Source organism: Rattus rattus, chromosome 6 (genome assembly GCF_011064425.1).
Source record: "Rattus rattus isolate New Zealand chromosome 6, Rrattus_CSIRO_v1, whole genome shotgun sequence".
NCBI classification, from domain to species: Eukaryota; Metazoa; Chordata; class Mammalia; order Rodentia; family Muridae; genus Rattus; species Rattus rattus.
The window spans coordinates 116,915,536-116,937,263 of record NC_046159.1 but is presented as its reverse complement, the minus strand read 5'-3'; the positions used below and the strand labels follow the sequence as shown (position 1 = coordinate 116,937,263).

Below are 21,728 nucleotides of genomic sequence, written 5' to 3'. Positions count from 1 at the left end.
GGGAAGACTTATTCTCTCTCTCCTCTACAGTCAATAGTTGCAAGTAGCTTTTTGCCTAGGTGTGGAGCCCTGTGATATTTTTCCCTCTCCGATTTAGTTTGCTTATTGGCATTGTCATCGTTCAGGTCTTGTTTGAGCAACTATGCTGCTGAGGTCATAGGTGAAGGTTCCCTGATGTTTCTGGGAGACGCAATCATATAGTTGACTTCTTTGGTCCTCTGGCCCTTATAATGTTTGCACCCATTGCTTCCACGATCTTCCCTATGCTTTTGATGTATGGTTGTGTTGTAGATGTATCCGTTTGGTCTGGGTGCCCACATGATTAGTTTTGCTCTGCTCTTTGATCATTGTGGCATCTTGTAATGCTCTCTATCTGCTGCAAGGAGAAGCTTGCTTACCTGTGAGTACAGAGACAAGCATTTAGAATGCATTTAGGAATTAATTATACTGGTGTAGTAAAGTGGTTGTAATATGTTTATTCTCTAAGATCCATGACTCTACTAGCCCTGGGTAGTGCTAGTTGATTGATTGGTTAGTTTCTGAGTAACCTTCATGATTTCCTTCCTGTTGAGTGGGCCTTTAAGTCCAATCACACAAGTGTTGGTTACCTCCTAAATAGGAATGCCACTGTTACCTCTTTAGGGAGATCTTAGCAAACCATGCATATTTGTAATAAATTGCTACAATATTTTCAGAAAATGTTAAGTACTCTAAGAGCTTCACTACTGTTACGAAATCAGCTGCATAATGTGTTATAGGACTCCAAAAAATATCTTGTAAGACATATGTCCTCAAAGACAAGACTCAAATCTCTTAATCCCCCCCCATTAGTATGGCCTGTACTGCCATTTACAACTAAGACCTACAAACAAAAAACTACAACGTTTTTTGCTTATCCTTCCTTACCAGTTAACAACCCAAACAAGTTGGTTACCAAGGCCTGTTTACATGTGCATACTCTTCTAAGCCTTTGCCCTATATTCTGTTCCAAATACAACAAGCTTGTTTATTCTTTGAGGCAGTCATCCAGCATTTGTTTAGTGAGTTCATTTCTTGAGCTAAACAGTAGAAAGTAAAAATAAATAAGGCACATTTGCTCCTAGCCTCGCATTACTAAAATGTAAGTTATAAAAACTTATATAACACAATATATGGAGTAACATGTTAATGGTATGTAAAGGCCATAGTGGTTACACCAAAAGACGTATAGGATCTGGTCTGAGTATGAGTGAAGCCCCTCTTTAAAAAATAAACAAACAAACAAAATCAAGACCAAAAACAAAATCTGCTTACTTGGATTGTGGTGGAAACCTGGCCCTAGCCAAACCCAAGGATATAGGCCATTCTGACCCCAATGGAACAAGAAGAAACTCTGAAATAAGCTGCTGTTCTCAGACAACAAGGAGCAATTCTGGATATCGTAGACCATTAGTGAAAAAGAGGGACTGGAGAAAAATAGTCACGGCCCAAATCATGATGAGAGCTTAGCCTTTAAATCTGTAGGTAGTGGACAGCCACTGAAACTTCCAGGGAAGAATGAGGTGGTGGTATTTTTGTCTGAAAAAGTTATAATGAAAGACCTGAGAGATGTCTTTAAAATATTCACTGCTCTTACAGAGCACAAGTGCATCATTTCCAGCACTCGCGTGGTAGCTTACAAATGTCCACAACTCCAGTTCCAGGGGACCCGATGCCTTCTTTGAGTAGATGATTGCGCCCACGTGTTGCACATACCTAACTGCAGGCAAACACTTGTGCGCATAAAATAAAAATAGATACATTTATTTTTCAAAAGTTAGGGCATATAGCCAAAGAGGGAGAAGGGGGGGATATGGAAAGAACTAAAGCAAGAATGTAAACTAATTTTTCCAGAAGTCAGATGAGAAAAGGTAAAGGCCTACTCACTCCAAAGGGTGCCGAAGCGACAAGCCTAAGACAGAAGTGGACGAACACAAGCTATTTTTACAGAGCATAATCTGTAGGTTTTATCTGTGGAATGAAGGAGTGGGAAGAATCAAAGGGGATTCCTAAGTTGCATGACTGATTAGAGAGCTGAGACATCAAGTGAGACAAAGAAGAACTGAAGGGGGATCAGCTTAGGGAAAAGATGACGGGTTCCGTTTTCAACATGTTGCCTTTGAGATGCCTGTAGGACATCCAGGTGGTGTTCTGAACGGGCAGTTGGGTACACAGGTATGAAGATCAAGGGGCAGGTTGGGACTGGAGGTAGGATCAGGAGTCATCGGTGAATAGGCAATAGTTGAAGCCATAAAAATAGATCAGGAAAAGCTCAGGGAAGCATGATTGCGTAAATTTACAGCGTGTTAGAAGCAGAGCTGTAGTATAGTTTGTACAGTTCCACGGATGGTGCCCTGGAAAGCCGGAGTAAAACAAAATCATCAAGACAGAAGCAGCAATGTCAAATGTGGTCGACACTTCATTTTAGATAAGGACTTCAAATCCTCATTGTATAGTAGGGTGAAGGTCCTATCTGATATTAAAGTGTCAAATAAAGACACTAGTGCAGGAAGGAGAGGACAGTCAACTGTAAAGACATAACAAACGTGCAAACAGGATTTCAGAGGCCTTTTATCTAATAATAATAATAATAAAAGATGAAGGGAGAAAGGTGTTGAGTTTAAGCGAGAAAGGCATTTGTCATGTTTGCTTCCTCAAGAGAAACAATCAAGAGTTAAAAATACAGATAGGATTGAGGCTGTTGGGGCAACGCCTCCCTCCACAAAGATGGGCAAGAAGTCTAAGTCACTGGTGTGAGGTGGGGGAGGTGTCTCTTCTTTGTCCTTTACCTGTGATAGAATATTTTGATGTTTTCGTATCATGGCTTCCAGTTTCTAGTTCTAGGATACGTCTTTCCCATTCCAGTACCACCCCCTCCCTGTTTTAGAAACCGATTCCAGATAGTTCCTTCTGCATAAAACAACCAGGACTCATTCCATTACCTGCGAGCACATTCTCACATTTTTCTACAAGTGGATTAGATTAGAGACAGATCAGTGTTTGGCGACAATGGGTTTAGATTAAAGGTCAGTACCTAGTAAGGATGAATTCATCAGCCATGAGAGACTCTGGCCTTTCTAAGATGATTGGGTATAAAATTCTCTATTAAAGGTAGCACTCTAACTTTGGGGCACTTTGTCCTAAATGGGATGGCTTCAGCAAACCCCTCCCCTCAACACTTAGGGAGCTATGCAAAAGGAAAGATTGTAAGAGCCAAAAGGGATGGGGGATACCAAGGAAACAGTGTCTTCCAGACTCAACAAGACTGACGTGCATGTGAACCCACAGAGACTGTGGGAGCATGCACAGGCCTAAGCCAGATGGGGTCCCAGTGCTGAGAGGGGAAGTAGACACATGCCCCCATCCCTAACCCAGAAGCTCTCTCTAATTGACACCCTTTCGCAAAGGGCAAATCAATTGTCTCCAGTGGCATCTCACTGGGTACACAAACCACACTTAAGGGCAGTGCTAATGCCTAGCTGGAGACAGTCAGTGCAAAACAAACTCAATGGTGGTTTCTGATTTTGTTTCTTTAATGAATTTTGTTTTCATGTCTTGCGCCTATTTGTGTTTCTTCTGCTTTGTTGATTGTTTTGTTTTGTTTTTACTATTATTATAGGCATCATTCTTTGTTTTCTTTTTTATTTGCCTATTTTCTAAAAATAGAAAGAAGATGGTGTGGAGTTGGGTGGGTGGGGAGGCAGGGAGGATCTGGGAGGAGATGGGGGAGGGGAAAGCACAATCCGATTATTTTTAATTTTCAATGAAAAAAATAGTACTAATCTTGAATAGCTGACACTAGCAATTAAATCCAAGTCCTCCTCTTAAGGATAATTAAATGAAAGATAAACAAAGAGTGCCGTTATTTTATGCTGAACTAGTATTTTGCATCTATGTGGTAACTATGCATCCCCTAATTTACAATACCAGAGCCCAGAATGTCAGGATGGCTAGAAAAGTGAGCTCACCCCTCAGCACGTCATGCTCATGCAGTAGACCATGATGACAAGAAGCTCACCACCAACATTAAACAACCTAATTGAGATTCCGAGGTGCCAGGAGTGGTCCCATCTATACTGTTTCCTGTTCTATCTTGGCGAAGACAGGATGTATATTTGAAAAATGCTACAACTCTACTATAGGGATTCTCAAGCAATATTAAGATACTAAGTGACTTCAAAACCCTTACAATAAATAAAGTTGAACTTCGAACTGAATATGATGGTGCATGTGGTTCATCCCAACACTCCGAAGGCTGAGGCAGAAGGATGAATGAAACCAGCTTGAACAACAGAACAAGATGACAGAAAGTAAGATGCTATCTCATCGATTAATAACTAGCTGATTAATTAGTTAGTTAATGTCTAGATTAATTTGATACTAATGTCTAGGTTGTTTTTTTTCCAAATTCTTTTGAGTATGAAAACATTTTTCTTCTTAGTTCGTAAGTTCATTTGTGTATTTAGAATCAGATATGAGTTATATAGGGTTTGATCGATGTTTCAGAGATGGTACTTCTTAGAAAACTCTTCATATCTGCTAAATGAGAAAGCTAAAACATCCTTATTTCTTTTTTTTTTAAAGATTTCTTTTTTTTTTTTTTTTTTTTTTTTTTGGAGCTGGGGACCCGAACCCAGGGCCTTGCACTTGCTAGGCAAGCGCTCTACCACTGAGCCAAATCCCCAATCCCTATTTATTTATTATATATAAGTACCCTGTAGCTGTCTTCAGAGACACCAGAAGAGGGCATCAAAACTCATTACAGATGGTTGTGAGCCACCATGTGGTTGCTGGGATTTGAACTCAGGACCTCTGGAAGAGCAGCCAGTGCTCTTAACCACTGAGCCATCTCTCAGCCCCAACATCCTTATTTCTTAAGCACTTGCTGTCTTACTATAAATGAAGAGTCAACAAACCAGATCCAAAGTACAACAGTCACCACAATCAGTAACCACTTCCCATTGCCGATGGCAAAGTCAGACTCCTATGGCACAGAGACACTGTGAGCCTCCAACCACAGCACAGCGCTGATATTAGCTCTGGGAAGGGTATGGAGACCGGATGTGAAAGAAATGGTGACCAACCACAACTACAGCAAGCCCTGACTATTTTAACAACCCTGTTCTCTTGTGTGGTTCACTTTACTTTAAGAACGACTACTCACATCCCCCTATGGATGGTGGGAAAGCAGGCCTAGTGAATGGACCTAGCATCAGCGCTTGGGGTTCAGGCTAAAGTGGGAGGTATACGAATATTGCTCTTCTCTTTCACTTGAATTCCTAAACTCATAAAATCATAAAGCTCTTCACTTCACCCAAAGAACTCATCTTATAAAATGTGACTTAAAAGGCTACAAAAATTAGCATTTCTGATGCAGAGGGAAGAGAGGCACCAGTGGGATCCCACTGGCTGTGGATTGTCTGAGTGTTTTTTTGTTTCTTTTTGTTTGTTTGTTTGTTTTGCTTCGTTTTTCAAGGCAAGGTTTCTCAGGACTCACTCTGTATCCAAGGTTGGCCTCAGACTCACATAGATACACCTGCCCTGCCTCCCGGGTGCTAGAATTAAAGATTTTCCGACCCCATGCCCTGCTGATTGAGGCTTTACAGCTAGCAATTAGGGCAAAGCTGGTCAGCCGCTGGCTCCTTTCTCCAGGTCCACACAAACAGGAACCTGCATCTGTGCGTACCGTATCGTACCAGCGAACTCGGAGCTCTTGATCATATTCCCAGACCCCCGAAAATGCAGCAATCAGAAGCTCTCAGAGGTCTCCTGATGAGAAATGAGATGCCATTCCCAGGTCAATGCCTTATTCGTAAATATTAAGTTGAAGAGAAAGCAATGGCCCAGACACCTGAGAGTCAGCATCTGAAGGATCCGAAGCCCCCAGAGATGTGTAGAACCGAAGGAAAGTAGGAAGTCGGCTTGGAGTCATTGAGACTAAGGGGATATTTGATTTAAGGACAAGAGTCACTGGAAGGCTACCTGGGAGTGTAAGACAATAATCTGGAACCCCACAGAATCCCTCTAGAATATAATTTGTTCCCAGAGCCAATGCTGAGGACCTTCGGCAGTAGTTCTCAACCTGTCAGCTGTGACCCCTTTGGGGGCTGAACGTCCGCCTCACGGGGGTCCGCTAAGCCCATCAGAAACATCAGATATTGACATTATGCTTCACAACAGTAGCAAAATTATAGTTATGAACTAGCACCAAAAATAATCGTATGGTCAGGGAGCCCCACAACATGAGAAACTGTATTAAAGGATTGTAGCACGGGGAAGGTTGAGAAGCTCTGGTCTATGGGTTAAGCGCTCAGAAAAAGGAGGGTTACAAAAGAGGTGTAGAAGACAATATTCTCACTGGGAGTCTGAAGCAACCCAAACAGGGCACAGTTCACCCCTTTAAAACATCCTATCTCGTGCCCCAATCCTCAGCATCTTTGTTTCCCTTGAAACTTGGACTCCCTTGAATCAATACAGCTTTTCAAGTGTTCCATAATTAAATATCTGGGGGGCGAGTGAAAGAAAAACCATTCCCTTCTGTCTTCCAAAGTTGCGTGATGCTCTGAAGTAGAATTAAAAATTAGAAATACCCGCTTCTGGATGCTTTGTATCGCTTTAGTTTGATCCCATTTCTGTGGATTCTTAGGCTTCTCAGCTAGCCTCCCTGTCATGCCAACCGGTTGACAGTGCATTTGCTATGGTGGAGGGCATGTTTTCTAGCCGGAGAAAGCAGTCAGGTCACCTTGTAGCTTTCAAACTCCATCCAGGGTCATCATTCAAGTTTGCAGTCAGAATGCCCTTCTGGGCCAGTCCAGGGCAGTTCTGGAAGACTCGCGCCATAGAAATTGTTTTCTATTTTGTTCTCTGAACCTGGAATCACATCAAAAGTCCCTTGGAGGTTATTCAGGTCGAGATCAGTTTTAGAAAAGGTATTTGCTTGTCGCATATCTGCCTGATGAATTTCCAGTTCAGTAAGCCTGCATGCACTCTCTGCCCTGGCTTTTGGAAAACTGAAAGTTATTTCAGATGTAGCTGTTAATGGCCATGGCAAGACGTTCGTTCTGATGAATGTTTATGTGAAATCAATTTTGAGTGTCGAAGCTGCCCGTGCTTATAGTTAAATTTTCAATGCTAGTTTCATGGTGGAACTTAAAATAATTTTCTGTTTGGAAAGTCTTAACAAAAATCTTGGGTCAAAAGTAATCAAGTTGATATCTGGCATCGCTACACATTCTAAAATATCTCTACGACCGCATTTTTATTTACATAGAAATAAAAACATGTAATTGCAAACCGAGAGATATCTAAACGCATTTTTAAAAAACAAAACTATGGGAGAGTAAAAGTTACTTCTGGGCTGCCAGGGACAAAGTCTCTGTTCTCCCTCCACTGAGGCATCAAGCAGCCAATCGCCCATGACGTTTTTAATCTGCCTTTCACGTCGGTTTCCACTCTCAAATTATCCTAAGAACCACAGCTAGCAGATTGACATAACAATTACTATTGAAAGACTGTGATTTTTTTACCTGCAAATAAAGTTAGAACTCTATGCCCGTGTGTATCCCATGCTAAGCTAGGTCCTTGCTGTGCTAAATCTTTATTATAAACCATGACAAATGATAAGACATTCGCATATTGAACAATGCTATCACGACCATAGGCTGTCACATTTAGGAGGCCAATTGTCCTCTACGTCTTCTGAATTTAAAATAGAGTTCACAACAGCAAATAAAGAAAGTAGGCCAAGAAAAAAATGTCAAAGGACTCACTTTGGATTATAGAGAGTGAAAGGCTTGTGGTTTAATATTCCTAGGTAAATATTTCAAACATTTGCTGAGGCATATATGCCTGTGCCATTAACTGTATTACTATTAACCATTCAAGAGTGAATCCCTTCCTTACTAGATAAGCATGCCTACTTTCCATGAGTCATCTCCTCTGTGGCCCTCCCTAATGCAGTGTTTCTGTGTGTGACTAAGTTTTAGTCCCTGGAAGAGGTGTCTCATGCACCTGATCATCTGCGTCCTTTGGCCTGATTTCAAGGACTAAATCCTTCATTGATTCTTTTTTCTAATAGCTAATTTGTAACATTAATTGTCATTGCTCAAAGGCAACCTGTCATTGGTGTTACTAGCTGCTCTCTTTCAAAGGTACACTACACATGACATATCGGTCGGATTTTTAGCAGCCCCAAACGGTTCCTCTGAATTCTGGGAGGATCCCAATTGGCTGGTTTCCACAAAAGATCAAAGGGAAGGAGCTTTTTTTTTTTTTTTTTTTTTTTTACTATACAGGTGTCAAACATCTTCTTTGGCATAGCATTCCCAACCCTTAAGAATGTGTCTAAATTACAGAGGCGTATGCCAGCAGGAAACCACTGAACTGAGAACGGACCCCTGTTGAAGGAATCAGAGAAAGAACTGGAAGAGCTTGAAGGAGCTCGAGACCCCATATGTACAGCAATGCCAACCAACCAGAGCTTCCAGGGACTAAGCCACTACCCAAAGACTATACATGGACTGACCCTGGACTCTGACCTCGTAGGTTGCAATGAATATCCTAGTAAGAGCACCAGTGGAAGGGGAAGCCCTGGGTCCTGCTAAGACTGAACCCCTAGTGAACTAGACTGTTGGCGAGAGGGCAGCAATGGGGGGAGGGGTGGGAGGGAACACCCATAAGGAAGGGGAGGGGGGGATGTTTGCCCGGAAACCGGAAAGGGAATAACATTCAAATGTATATAAAAATACTCAAGTTAATAATAAAAAAAAAAAAAAAGAATGTGTCTAAATTACTTTTTCTCCACTTTGGAGACTGGAAGTAAAATAAGATGATATTTTGATACTTGGAGACAGAGTAGCAGTTTGAAGGCTGCATGCTAAGTTTTACAAATAAGTTCAAAGAAATTATAGGCCTGTAAAGAGACTCTCCTGCTTACCCTGAGAACTTAGCCCTGAGTTCTGTTAACGAGCCCAGGAACTATTCACTACATGGAAACAACATGGTGCCTGACCTTGTAGATCTAGTCCCAGACAATGTCTTTGAAGTCACGTCATTCTTGTTCCTACTTCAAGTATCTTAGACATGTGTCTTTATATAGTCCCCTTGAGGGTAGGGACCAGATCTGAATTCCTCCATGTGTATCCTAGCGCAGAGAACTCTGAATATTGACAGGTGGGCGTTACATGGAGGGGGAGAGTCATTAAGTATCTATATATGAAATACTGCTTTATTTTATTTCTCTTTTTCTTCTTCATCGCAAAGGATTACACAAATTTTTGTTCACCCTAAGAGTTTAAAAATAAGTATAGGCAGTAAAAATAGAACCTTTCCATGTACATTTGCAATGTGGTGCACAGCTCCATTTTAAAACTGTGTTCTTGTTTTTAATCCTATTTACTTAGAAGTGTTGGGCTGTCAACATTTATGGTTGCTAGATTTATATGACACTGAAAGCAACTTAGAATTTATTTCTCCATAAGGATGAAAAGTATAAAATGCTTTCTAATCTGTAGAATACACATTGCTCTGCACAACTCGCTGTTGACTATTGCCTACAGTCAGCTAGTAGCCTATGCTTTTGAATGTATATAATTCGACGGCCTTTATTACATCCTTATTTGTTTATTTTGTTTATACGTGTGCATGTGCATGTGCATATGTGTATCCGTCAGAGAACATATCTACAGAAGTCAGTTTTCTCCTTCCACTACATGGGTTCTGGAGAATCGGTTTCAGATTGTCAGGCTTGGTGGCAAACCCCTAAGCCACTGAGCCATCGTACAGGCCCCTTGAACCCAAACTTTACAATCGAGTTCCAGAAAGTTGCATTTAAGGATGCTCTCCATAAAGAAATGTTCAATCTCAGTGTAGGCAGACACGTAATAATATAAGGTAAAATATGCTTGACAGTGTAACAAGCATCGAGCATGTCATTAATGCTGGATTTTGTCCAATAACTGCATTCAGACCTCCGACCTCTAAGGAGAGACTCGCAGATAGGTTCAGTATGTTACCCCGCACACTCCAATACGACCCACCCGGTCATGATGAACTCCAGCTCCTGAAAGTAAGACACGGTGACGTCACGTGTGCATTGGGACAAGCCACTCCAGTGAGCTCAGTGATCGCTGAGTTACTCCAGCACCGACCAATGCCTCCTTGATGTGACTCAAACTACAGATAAAGTCACATCTATAGTCAAGTGGGAAGCGTGGTTCAGGTTTCCCCATGAGGCTTCTTAGCCTTAGTAAATCATGAAGCCTGGCCGGAATGTCTCCCCATGCGTATGTTACAGGCGATGTGGAACCGCATCTGTAGGCATGGGGCTCTCTATAAAGCACACTGTTGTTCAACCCATATTTTCCTCTTGCTCCTGAGAGACCCTGATTCCAAGATGAGTGGCTGATCAAATCTTACATATACATATCCTGTTGGCCATCAGGGTGAGGACGGGATTAGAATTGTTCCCTAGACGTTGGATTATAAAGGCATTAAGAGAAGATATCCCTAGCTGGCATGAATCTGGGAGAACAGAGGGAAAGCCGGGCAGAGGTGTTTCTGAAGGACATTGAGCGGTTCTGAAGGACATTGAGCGGTTCTGAAGGACATTGAGCGGTTCTGAAGGACATTGAGCGGTTCTGAAGGACATTGAGCGGTTCTGAAGGACATTGAGCGGTTCTGAAGGACATTGAGCGGTTCTGAAGGACATTGAGCGGTTCTGAAGGACATTGAGCGGTTCTGAAGGACATTGAGCGGTTCTGAAGGACATTGAGCCCGGTTCGGGGAACATAGCTGTACTTGGGATTTAAAGACTGGGAACCTTATAATTAATTCAATGGCCCTGAGTGCTTAGCATGCACCAGAATTCAACCACAGAATAGACACACACACACACACACACACACACACACACACACACACACACACACACACACTGTGGGGGAAAGAAAGGAAGCAAAGGTTTTCCTTTTGGCAAAAGAAGTTAAGTCATGATCAGTTTTGAGGATAGACTTGATTTATACTCAGGGACGAACAGCGCCTACAGAAAGCCCAGCCCCCAACAACCAGTGCTTTTCTTTTTGTTTTGTTTTTTTGGGGGGGGCTCAATTTAAAATATGTGATTATTTTTTTAAAAAAAGGACTGTTAACAATAGCAAAGGTTATCTCTAAGTAGTATTTTCAGTATGTCTCAAGTATCAGATAAAAAGCTATGTTTATTTTGTTATTAGAAGACAGTAACACTTAAGGATAAATATCTCACTTCTCTTAGTACCCTGCTTCTTTGACAAGTTCTCACACAGCCTAGGCTGATCTCAAACCCCCTATGTAGCAAGTATAATCCCTGAGCTGCAGATCTACCTCCCTCCACCACCCAAATCCTGGATTATAGGCATGTGCCACCATGCCCAGCTTAAATTGTTTTTGTTTTTTGACAAATATTATGTGTGGCCTTATTTCCATTTGTTTTTATTTTTCTTTTTTCTTTTTTTTATCTTTATTAACTTGAGTATTTCTTATTTACATTTTGATTATTATTCCCCTTCCCGGTTTCCGGGCCAACATCCCCCTCCCCTTCTATATGGGCTTCCCCTCCCCATCCTTCCCCCCATTACCGCCCTCCCCCCAACAATCACGTTCACTGGGGGTTCAGTCTTGGCACAGCAAAGGGCTTCCCTTCAACTGGTGCTCTTACTAGGCTATTCATTGCTACCTATGAGGTTGAAGCCCAGAGTCACTCTATGTATAGTCTTTGGGTAGTGGTTTAGTCCCTGGAAGCTCTGGTTGCTTGGCATTGTTGTTCATATGGGGTCTCGAGCCCCTTCAAGCTCTTCCAGTCCTTTCTAAGATTCCTTCAACAGGGCTCCTGTTCTCAGTTCAGTGGTTTGCTGCTGGCATTCACCTCTGTATTTGCTGTATTCTGGCTGTGTCTCTCAGGAGAGATCTACATCCGGTTCCTGTCGGCCTGCACTTCTTTGCTTAATCCATCTTATCTAGTTTGGTGGCTGTATATGTATGGGCCACATGTGGGGCAGACTCTGAATGGGTGTTCCTTCTGCCTCTGTTCTACACTTTGCCTCCCTATTCCCTCCCAAGGGTATTCTTGTTCCCCTTTTAAAGAAGGAGTGAAGCCTTCACATTTTGATCATCCGTTTTGAGTTTCATTTGTTCTAGGCATCTAGGGTAATTCAAGCATTTGGGCTAATATCCACTTGTCAATGAGTGCATACCATGTGTGTTTTTCTGTGATTGGGTTAGCTCACTCAGGATGATATTTTCCAGTTCCAACCATTTGCCTATGAATTTCATAAAGGCATTGTTTTTGATAGCTGAATAATATTCCATTGTATAGATGTACCACATTTTCTGTATCCATTCCTCTGTTGAAGGGCATCTGGGTTCTTTCCAGCTTCTGGCTATTATAAATAAGGCTGCGATGAACATAGTGGAGCACGTGTCTTTGTTATATGTTGAGGCATCTTTTGGGTATATGCCCAGGAGAGGTATAGCTGGATCCTCAGGCAGTTCAATGTCCAATTTTCTGAGGAACCTCCAGACTGATTTCCAGAATGGTTGTACCAATCTGCAATCCCACCAACAATGGAGGAGTGTTCCTCTTTCTCCACATCCTTGCCAGCATTTACTGTCACCTGAGTTTTTGATCTTAGCCATTCTCACTGGTGTGAGGTGAAAATCTCAGGGTTGTTTTGATTTGCATTTCCCTTATGACTAAAGATGTTGAACATTTCTTTAGGTGTTTCTCAGCCATTCTGCATTCCTCAGCTGTGAATTCTTTGTTTAGCTCTGAACTCCATTTTTTAATAGGGTTATTTGTCTCCCTGTGGTCTAACTTCTTGAGTTCTTTGTATATTTTGGATATAAGCCCTCTATCTGTTGTAGGATTGGTAAAGATCTTTTCCCAATCTGTTGGTTGCTGTTTTGTCCTAACCACAGTGTCCTTTGCCTTACAGAAGCTTTGCAGTTTTATGAGATCCCATTTGTCGATTCTTGACCTTAAGAGCATAAACCATTGGTGTTTTGTTCAGGAAATTTTTTCCAGTGCCCATGTGTTCGAGATGCTGCCCTAGTTTTTCTTCTATTAGTTTGAGTGTATCTGGTTTGATGTGGAGGTCCTTGATCCACTTAGACTTAAGCTTTGTACAGGGTGATAAGCATGGATCGATCTGCATTCTTCTACATGCTGACCTCCAGTCGAACCAGCACCATTTGCTGAAAATGCTATCTTTTTTCCATTGGATCGTTTTGACTCCTTTGTCAAAAATCAGGTGACCATAGGTTTGTGGGTTCATTTCTGGGTCTTCAATTCTATTCCACTGATCTATCTGTCTGTCTCTGTACCAATACCATGCAGTTTTTATCACTATTGCTTTGTAATACTGCTTGAGTTCAGGGATAGTGATTCCTCCGGAAGTCCTATTATTGTTGAGGATAGTTTTAGCAATCCTGTGTTTTTTGTTATTCCAGATGAATTTGCAAATTGTTCTGTCTAACTCTTTGAAGAATTGGATTGGTATTTTGATGGGGATTGCACTGAATCTGTAGATCGCTTTTGGTAAAATGGCCATTTTTACTATATTAATCCTGCCAATCCATGAACATGGGAGATCTTTCCATCTTCTGAGGTTTTCTTCAATTTCTTTCTTCAGAGGCTTAAAGTTCTTATTATACAGATCTTTTACTTGCTTGGTTAAAGTCACACCGAGGTATTTTATATTATTTGGGACTATTATGAAGGGTGTCGTTTCCCTAATTTCTTTCTCAGCTTGTTTTTCTTTTGTGTAGAGGAAGGTTATTGATTTATTTGAGTTAATTTTATACCCAGCCACTTTGCTGAAGGTGTTTATCAGCTTTAGTAGTTCTCTGGTGGAACTTTTGGGATCACTTAAGTATACTATCATATCATCTGCAAATAGTGATATTTTGACTTCTTCTTTTCCAATCTGTATCCCCTTGATCTCCTTTTGTTGTCTGATTGCTCTGGCTAGAACTTCAAGAACTATATTGAATAAGTAGGAAGAGAGTGGGCAGCCTTGTCTAGTCCCTGATTTTAGTGGGATTGCTTCAAGTTTCTCTCCATCCTTTTCATTCTCAAATGATCACTGTTGTTTTCCTGTATTGATTCTTAGAGTGTATTTTAGGAGGTGACATGCATCTTCCAATTTCACTTTAAATTTAAAGTGCACTTTAATCACCTGTGCATCCCTGACGTGGTTTATCTCTTCATCTGTCCCTGTTTCATTTGTACCTCACTAACCTCCTGATGGAGTCTTCACCTGCAGCCAGTAGAGCACTGTTGGTTGTGGTTATTTGGTATTGTGTACTGAGAGGCTATGGGAAAGCGTTCTCATTTCTAAACATTAGCTTTAGAATATATGATCATTTTCAGTAGATGCGTTTGAGTTTGCAGAGTAAATAAATAGTCACATTCTTCCACATAATGCCTTGGTAATTTCGTGGAAAGAAATATTTCATAATGTTGAAGTGTTTTTCCATCTGAAGTAAATTGTATGTGCTGGTGGTGTGACGAATATGACTACAGGGTTTTTAAATGGATTTAATTCACAAGAGCAGTTTTGAGAGAATTGTTGTACCTATATATATTTTGGTAAATCAAAATGGAAATAATTCTCTTTATTTGTCTGCAGTCAGGATTCAGTATCAAATCAATAGTGACTTAAAAAAAAACTAAGCTTGGAAACATAATATTTTATTATTCCCTAAAAATAGTTTTCAAAATCAAAAGCAAGGTGAACTAACTATGGTGGGCCCAATCACCAACATGGGTATTCAGGCTCCGTTTCCAACAGGAACATTGGTAATTCAGGAGTATTAATTAGCCTGGCCTTCAGACACTTCTGAGTAAGCCCATTATCCCATCTCTCTTTTTCAAGACCACCTCACACTCTCTAAAATCAGAGCTAAATTATCGTGTTTCCCATTGAAACATGACAAAACAGTGAAACTACCTTTAGGTGAAATTTCTTTATTTCAGAGAACATACCAACATATGTATTTTGGAATACCCTGTCTATATGTCTCACTTAAGAGTAGCTAATACTTCGGGCGCAAGTACTAAAATAACGTTGAAAGCATTATAGCCTTGTGTGTTATGATATAGACTTGTTTTCATTTTGCATGTAATTAACTCATGAACCATGCCAACTGCAGGAGCCAAACTTAAGATTCAATCATTTTTGAAAAATTGCCTTTATTTTAGCTGCAGAACACTGCAATAATAATCGTGTCAGGGTTATGTCATATTTTTGCTTAAATGTTTCTTCACATAAACTTTCTAGAGTGTTGTTCACTAATATTCATTGAGGACCCTCCCCTCTAATATGCAGAAGACCTTCAGGAAGCATTGGGGCCTTCTCAGGCCTACCATGCTGGAGTTCTGATACAACCACCTCGAGGTAAAAGGATGTAGCAGGAACGCTACTTTTGGGATCCGAAGTGTCAGTCCAAGGCTAATGGCAAGCTGTGGTCTAAATCACAATGCGTGGGGATTCTTCCCACAAGTGGATGTTTTCATGCCCTTCACAAGCGTCACCTAATCTAAGGGTCTGATAGAAGAAAAAGCCAGCTTCTCATGGTGGTGATTCTCATAGAAAGCAATTCACGTCCTAGGGTTAAAAAAGGCTACTGGTTTTAGATTACACTACTGGGATCTTTTCTCCTCAAATTCTAATGTCTTTCATTTTTTCATTATCTTAAAATCATGCACATTATGTTTTGAAAAAGCTAAGATAAGGTTTAACAGAACACATTAAACCCACCTAGAATCCTGATACTGAAATGCCACCCTGCTAAGATTTTGGTCCAGCTCTTTACAAAGTTTCTGGTTCAATACTTCTTGTAAAATAGTTAGTGCTTACTGTGTAACGATAATATTTATTTCCCAAATATGTGAGGTTATATTTTTTTTCCAAATACATGTTATTTTTTCAGGAACTGTTCCCCTTGCATTTTCTTTTATGGGATCAAATTATATGCACCTTAATCACTGCATCTCATATAAAAGAATAAAGAAAAATCTAGGTAAAATTATATGTCCCTGTTTATTATCAGTGAGTATTTTCCTGTACCACAAGAACTGATAGAACAAGACCTATTATGCATGTGTGATGAAGGTGATGACGTTCTGATTTCATAAATAGTTTGTAAAGAGCTTCTGGACATCATCACTAGTATTCTCTTTCTCTCACTTGGCTTCCTAGGGACCTTGCCCCTCGCCAACTTCCCTCAGGGTCCTTAGTTCACTTCCTGAAACATTCACTTCATTTTTTTATTATTTTTAATTGCAATTTTAAATTTACATTTTAAATGTTACCCCATTTCCCGGTTTCCCCTCCAGAAAACCACACCCTGCCTCCACTTCTACAAGGGTGCTCCCTCACCCACCTACCCACTCCCTCCCACCTCTCTGGCCTGACATTCCCCTACACTGGGGCATCAAGGCTTGACAGGACCAAGGGCTTCTCCTCCCACTGATGCCCACCAAGGCCGTCCTCTGCTACATATGCAGATGGAGCCATAGGTCCATCCCTGTGTTCTCTTGGGATGGTGGTTTAGTTCCTGAGAGCTCTGGGGGCTCTGGTTGGTTGGTACTGTTGTTCTTCCTATGGGGTTGCAAACCCCTTCAGCTACTTCAGTCCTTTCTCTAACTCCTCCCTTGGGGACCCTGTTCTCAGTTCAATACAAAGGCTGCACCTTTGTATTTCTAAGGCTCTGGAAGAGCCTCTCAGGAGACATCCATTTCAGGTTCCTGTCAGCATGCACTTTTTGGCATCCACAATATTGTCTGGGTTTGGTGACTATATCCCCATGTAGAGCAGTCTCTGGATGGCCTTTCAGCCTCTGCTCCACATTTTGTCTTTGTATTTCATCCTGTGAGTATTTTTGTTCCCCCTTCTAAGGTCTGAAGCAGCCACACTTTGGACTTCCTTCTTCTTGGGCTTCATGTGGCTTGTGAATTGTATCTTAGGTATTCCAAGCATTTGGGCTAATAGCCATTTATCAATGAGTGCATACCATGTGTGATTTTTGAGATTGTGTTACCTCATTCAGGATGATATTTTCAAGTTCCGTCCATTTGCCTAAGAATTTCATGAAGTCATTGTTCTTAATAGCTGAGTAATATTCCATTGTGTAGATGTACCACTTTTTCTGTATCCATTCCTTTCTTGTAGGACATCTGAGTTCTTTCCAGCTCCTGGCTATTATAAATAAGGCTGCTATGAACATAGTGGAGCATGTGTCCTTGGTATATGTTGGAGCACCTTTTGGGTATTTGCCCAGGAGTGGTATAGCTGGGTCCTCAGGTAGTTCAATGTCCAATGTTCTAAGGAACTGCCAGACTGATTTCCAGAATGGTTGTACCAGTCTGCAATCCCACCAACAATGGAGGAGTGTTCCTCTTTCTCCACGTCCTCGCCAGCATCCGCAGTCACCTGAATTTTTTGATCTTAGCCATTCTGACTGGCGTGAGGTGGAATCTCAGAGTTGTCTTGATTTGCATTCACTTCTAACGCTGAGTTCTGCTCACTCAAAGGCAGAAGATAATGATTTAGGTTTCCACCAGGACAACCTTTGGAGAAATGTAAACCTTAACCATAACGATAGCCTTATGTGCACATGGATGGGGATATTTACCAAGCAGCTGTGATGCACACAAACATGGTAGTGCGGAGAGAGACATCTGAGAGGCTCAGGGAGGAAAAGAGATGGGAAGGAAATGTGATTATAGACTCTTTAGGTTCCACCAATGCTTAATATCATCTGTTCAAAATAATGTTTGAAGTAGAGGCATAGGAGCATATATAAATACAAAAATATAAAAATCCTTAAGGCATAGGCTGTTTTGCAGGTTCCATGATTTACTAACTGCCCATAGAAATGCAACTGCTAACTGTAATCTTTTCTATAAGGACTAGAAAAGTACTTGTATTTTCTCAAAACATAATGTCACTTGCCATTTTGTTCCATGACAGACTTAAAGTGCCAAGTTTGAATCAATGACATGGAAACTCATAACGTCTGCTCTACTGTAGAGCGATAATGTCAAGCTGTATACGGCTACATTTGGTTTGAATACACCAGTGATTGTGCTCATGTGCACTCCAACACACGCGTGCGTGCACACACACACACACACACACACACACACAGACACAGAGAGAGAGAGAGAGAGAGAGAGAGAGAGAGAGAGAGAGAGAGAGAGAGAGATGGAAAGGCAGCATATGGAGCAGTTTCTCAGTTGCACTACAACAGACGACCCAAGGCTTGAAAAAGAATTCTAACTTCATCTCTGGTCTTTTTTGAAACACGGGTCGCACTAGTTCTTGTGATGTAAATCCTATCTGTGGCCTTTTGCAGCATCTGTGTGGCAGCAATGCAGGACAAGCCTGAGAGTCAGCCATATTGCTCTGTGCGGTGTTCAAATATCTGTGGGTTTTGCACCCCCTAATTTGTTGTTCTCTATTTGCAGGTAGTGAAGTCTAAGCTCGCCAGACCGCACCACGTGATCAAGATGAAAAGATCCAAGAACCATATTGTGGGGAAATACTTCAGCAGTCAAAGCAAACTGAAGCAACACAATTCTGCCCCAAATGTTCACTCACCGTATCATGTCAGAGGCCCGATAAACCAGGTTTGTGCTGAAATCCTGCTCAGCAGGATGTGTGTGAGTCAGAGGTCTGCACGGGTTCCCTGAAGGAGAACCCAGTTCACAGTTAGAGATAACCTTTCACCTGGACCTGAGAGCCAAACGTGCCTGACACATACTTTGCAATGACGACCCTCACCAGTGCAAGCGTACACAGCAAAGCACACAGCTCACAGACACGCAATGACACACTTTTCTGATGTCTGTACACACTCAGAAGTGACCTCGAGCATCCGTTAGTTTCAGGTCGAAGCACAGAGCTATACAGAGATCACTTGAACTGTGATCACAAAGGACGACCGTGTGGACCAGGTATTGAACTGCAACGATAAAAGGAAAGACAGAAATGCAACCGCGTGGGGATAGGGCGATGCTGGTTCTGTGCTCTCCTCGACATAGGAGGAGAAAAAAACGTTTTTCCACCAATGAAAAAACGTCGAAGAAGCAAATACATTCCACATGTAGGGAAGAATAACACCGAAGTTCTCTACCGGGAGAAGCAGGGTATTTACAGTGATTTGAGCTTTGTGGATCCAATGCTTATGAAAAACACTTCTTATGCTTTTAAAATGGTACGATGGAAGGGAGAGAACAGGAGTGGTTCTCTACAGTGGAATTCAGAGATTCTCCGAGAGCAATAAGAAGCAACGTTATATTCAACTCTGAGTTCCTGTGTGTTCCTCAAAGATTGCCCCCCCCCCACAACCGTCTGTGAGCTTAGATGGGAAGCACAGTCTACGTGGAGGATGTGCATAATTTTAAAGTGTGGTACAAAATAAAGTTCCCCGCCTGTTATGTTGTATATTTGTGGATGCTGTTACTAAGGAAACCTTTACTGCCTTTACCTGCCCCTATAGACCTATTTATTTTAAGACAATGGTTACATTTCAGATATTGTGCAAAGGATTGCAGATTCTCAAATGTAAAAGCATGAAGCCTTTCCTATATATCCACAAATAGTACTATTTGACTAGTATTATATTCTTCTTTGAACAAACATGTTTAATTCGAATTAGAGTAATAGGCTCACAAGTATTTTGATGAGAATTGTGGTATAAGTATGGAATGTACCCAGTTCTAGCATTGAAAACTCTCTCTTCTGTCTTCTTAGGCACAAGATGGCAGATTTCCTTATTATACAAATTCTTTGTTGGGAGATAACATTTCACTGCCATGGTGGGTTTTAAAGGATGATCTGGGCATGAGGAAATGAAGCTGAGAGGGATAACTCAGAATGTAGATGAGATTACTAAATATTCAAATACCTCAAGTTCATCGCCATAAAAAAAAAATGAAACTATTTTGACCTATTGACCCATCAATTATTTAGAATGAATTCCGACCTCTGCCAAATGCTCTATTTTTATATATATTTTATAAGAACATAAACATGAATTTATATATTACTGTATTAAATTATATTTAAGTACAAATATCACTTGATATAAACATTATATGCATTTAGAAATAGATTTTTTTGAACAATGGTACTGAATTAACTTAAAAATGAAGTATTTTTCATATTTACATCTATATACAAACACCGTTTTTAGATTTTGCAGTTATTTTTCCATGATAGGACATGTTAGCAATCGATGTAGCTGCTCCAATCAACTGTCGATGGACTGCATATTCACCCACGCTGCCCAGCTAGCGCTAAGCCTCACTCTCCTCATAACTGTGGAAACCCTCCGACTCAAGTTGGTCTGGCATTTTCCTCTTCACCATTGAAATAATACTAGATTTTTGAAAGAACTGTAATGTGTTATCAATAAATGTCTAGCTTGTAATCATCTGTGTTCAGATGATTTTACAACCGTTGTTATGTTTATTTATTTCATTTTATATGTGTGTGTGTGTGTGTGTGTGTGTGTGTGTGTGTGTGTGTGTAAGTTCCGCCTGTGTGTGTGTATTTTATGTGTCATGGGAGTTCTTCAAGCTGATGGAGGTCAGAGAGGCCATTGCCATAGCATTCCCTGGAACTGGAGCTACAGAGGGTTCTGAGGCACGGTGTTAATGCCTGAGAATCAAACTAGTCCTCTGTCTGAACTTGTGTTCCTAACACTGAGGCCCTTACCTTTTTGTCTACTAGTGTTACACAACCACACGAAGACCGACAACTGGGATGGTGCATCACCAAGTGGATCCACACACTAGGGCGTGAGAAGCAGGATTGGCCGCATAGTTGCTTCAGCTCTGGAGTCTCAGCGCATGGGATGTACTCCCTGCTCTGACCTAAGCGTCTGAAGACAGTTCAATAATAAGTATTTCTTTTTAGTTTTGTATAAGAAGACACTGAAATTCTTTTCTCTTTCTTTTTCTATTAATAATTTTATTCCTTTACATTTCAAATGATATCCCCCTTCCTGGTTACTCCACAATTCCCCCATCCCATCCCTCCTTTCCTCCTCCCCTTTGCCTCTATGAGGGTTTTCCTCCACCTACTCACTCACTCCTGCCTCACTGCTCTGACGTCCCCTCTACACTGGGACATCAAACCTCCACAGGACCAAGAGCCTCCCCTCCCATAGATGTCAGATAAGGACCTCTGCTACATACGAAGCTGGAGCTATGGGTCCCTCCATGTGTACTCTTTGGTTGGTGGTTTAGTCCCTGGAACCTCTGGGGGGGTCTGGTTGGTTGGTATTGTTCTTCCTATGGGGTTGTAAACCCCTTCGGCTCCTTCAGAACTCCGCCTAGCTCTTCTGTTGGGGTCCCCAGGCTTAGTCCGATGGTTGGCTGTGAGCGTCAGCATCTGTATTCATCAGGTGCTAATAGAACCTCTGAGGGACCAACCATACCAGACTCCTGTCAGCAATCGCTTCTTCACATCCGTAATAGTGTCGGGGTTTGGTGTCTGCAGTGGGATGGATCCCTGGGTGGGGTGGTCTCTAGATAGCTTTTCCTTCAGTCTCTGTTCCATTTTTTTTTTTTTTTTTTTTTTTGGTCCCTGTCTTTTCTTTAGGCAGGAACATTTCCGGATTAAAAATTTTGAGATGGGGGTTGGGGATTTGGCTCAGTGGTAGAG

At 41.4% G+C, this 21,728-nt stretch overlaps 1 protein-coding gene across 1 annotated transcript in view; it reads left to right on the top strand.

Moving 5' to 3' along the window:
* Positions 1-20,516, top strand: part of Cped1 (cadherin like and PC-esterase domain containing 1) — a 269,733-nt gene extending 249,217 nt beyond the window's left edge. Inside the window, exon 22 of the mRNA XM_032905260.1 lies at positions 18,524-20,516. Within this exon, the coding sequence (XP_032761151.1) occupies positions 18,524-18,748 (225 nt within the window). The 3' untranslated portion in view covers positions 18,749-20,516. The remainder of the gene's footprint in view (positions 1-18,523) is intronic.
* The last annotated feature ends 1,212 nt before the right edge of the window (positions 20,517-21,728 follow it).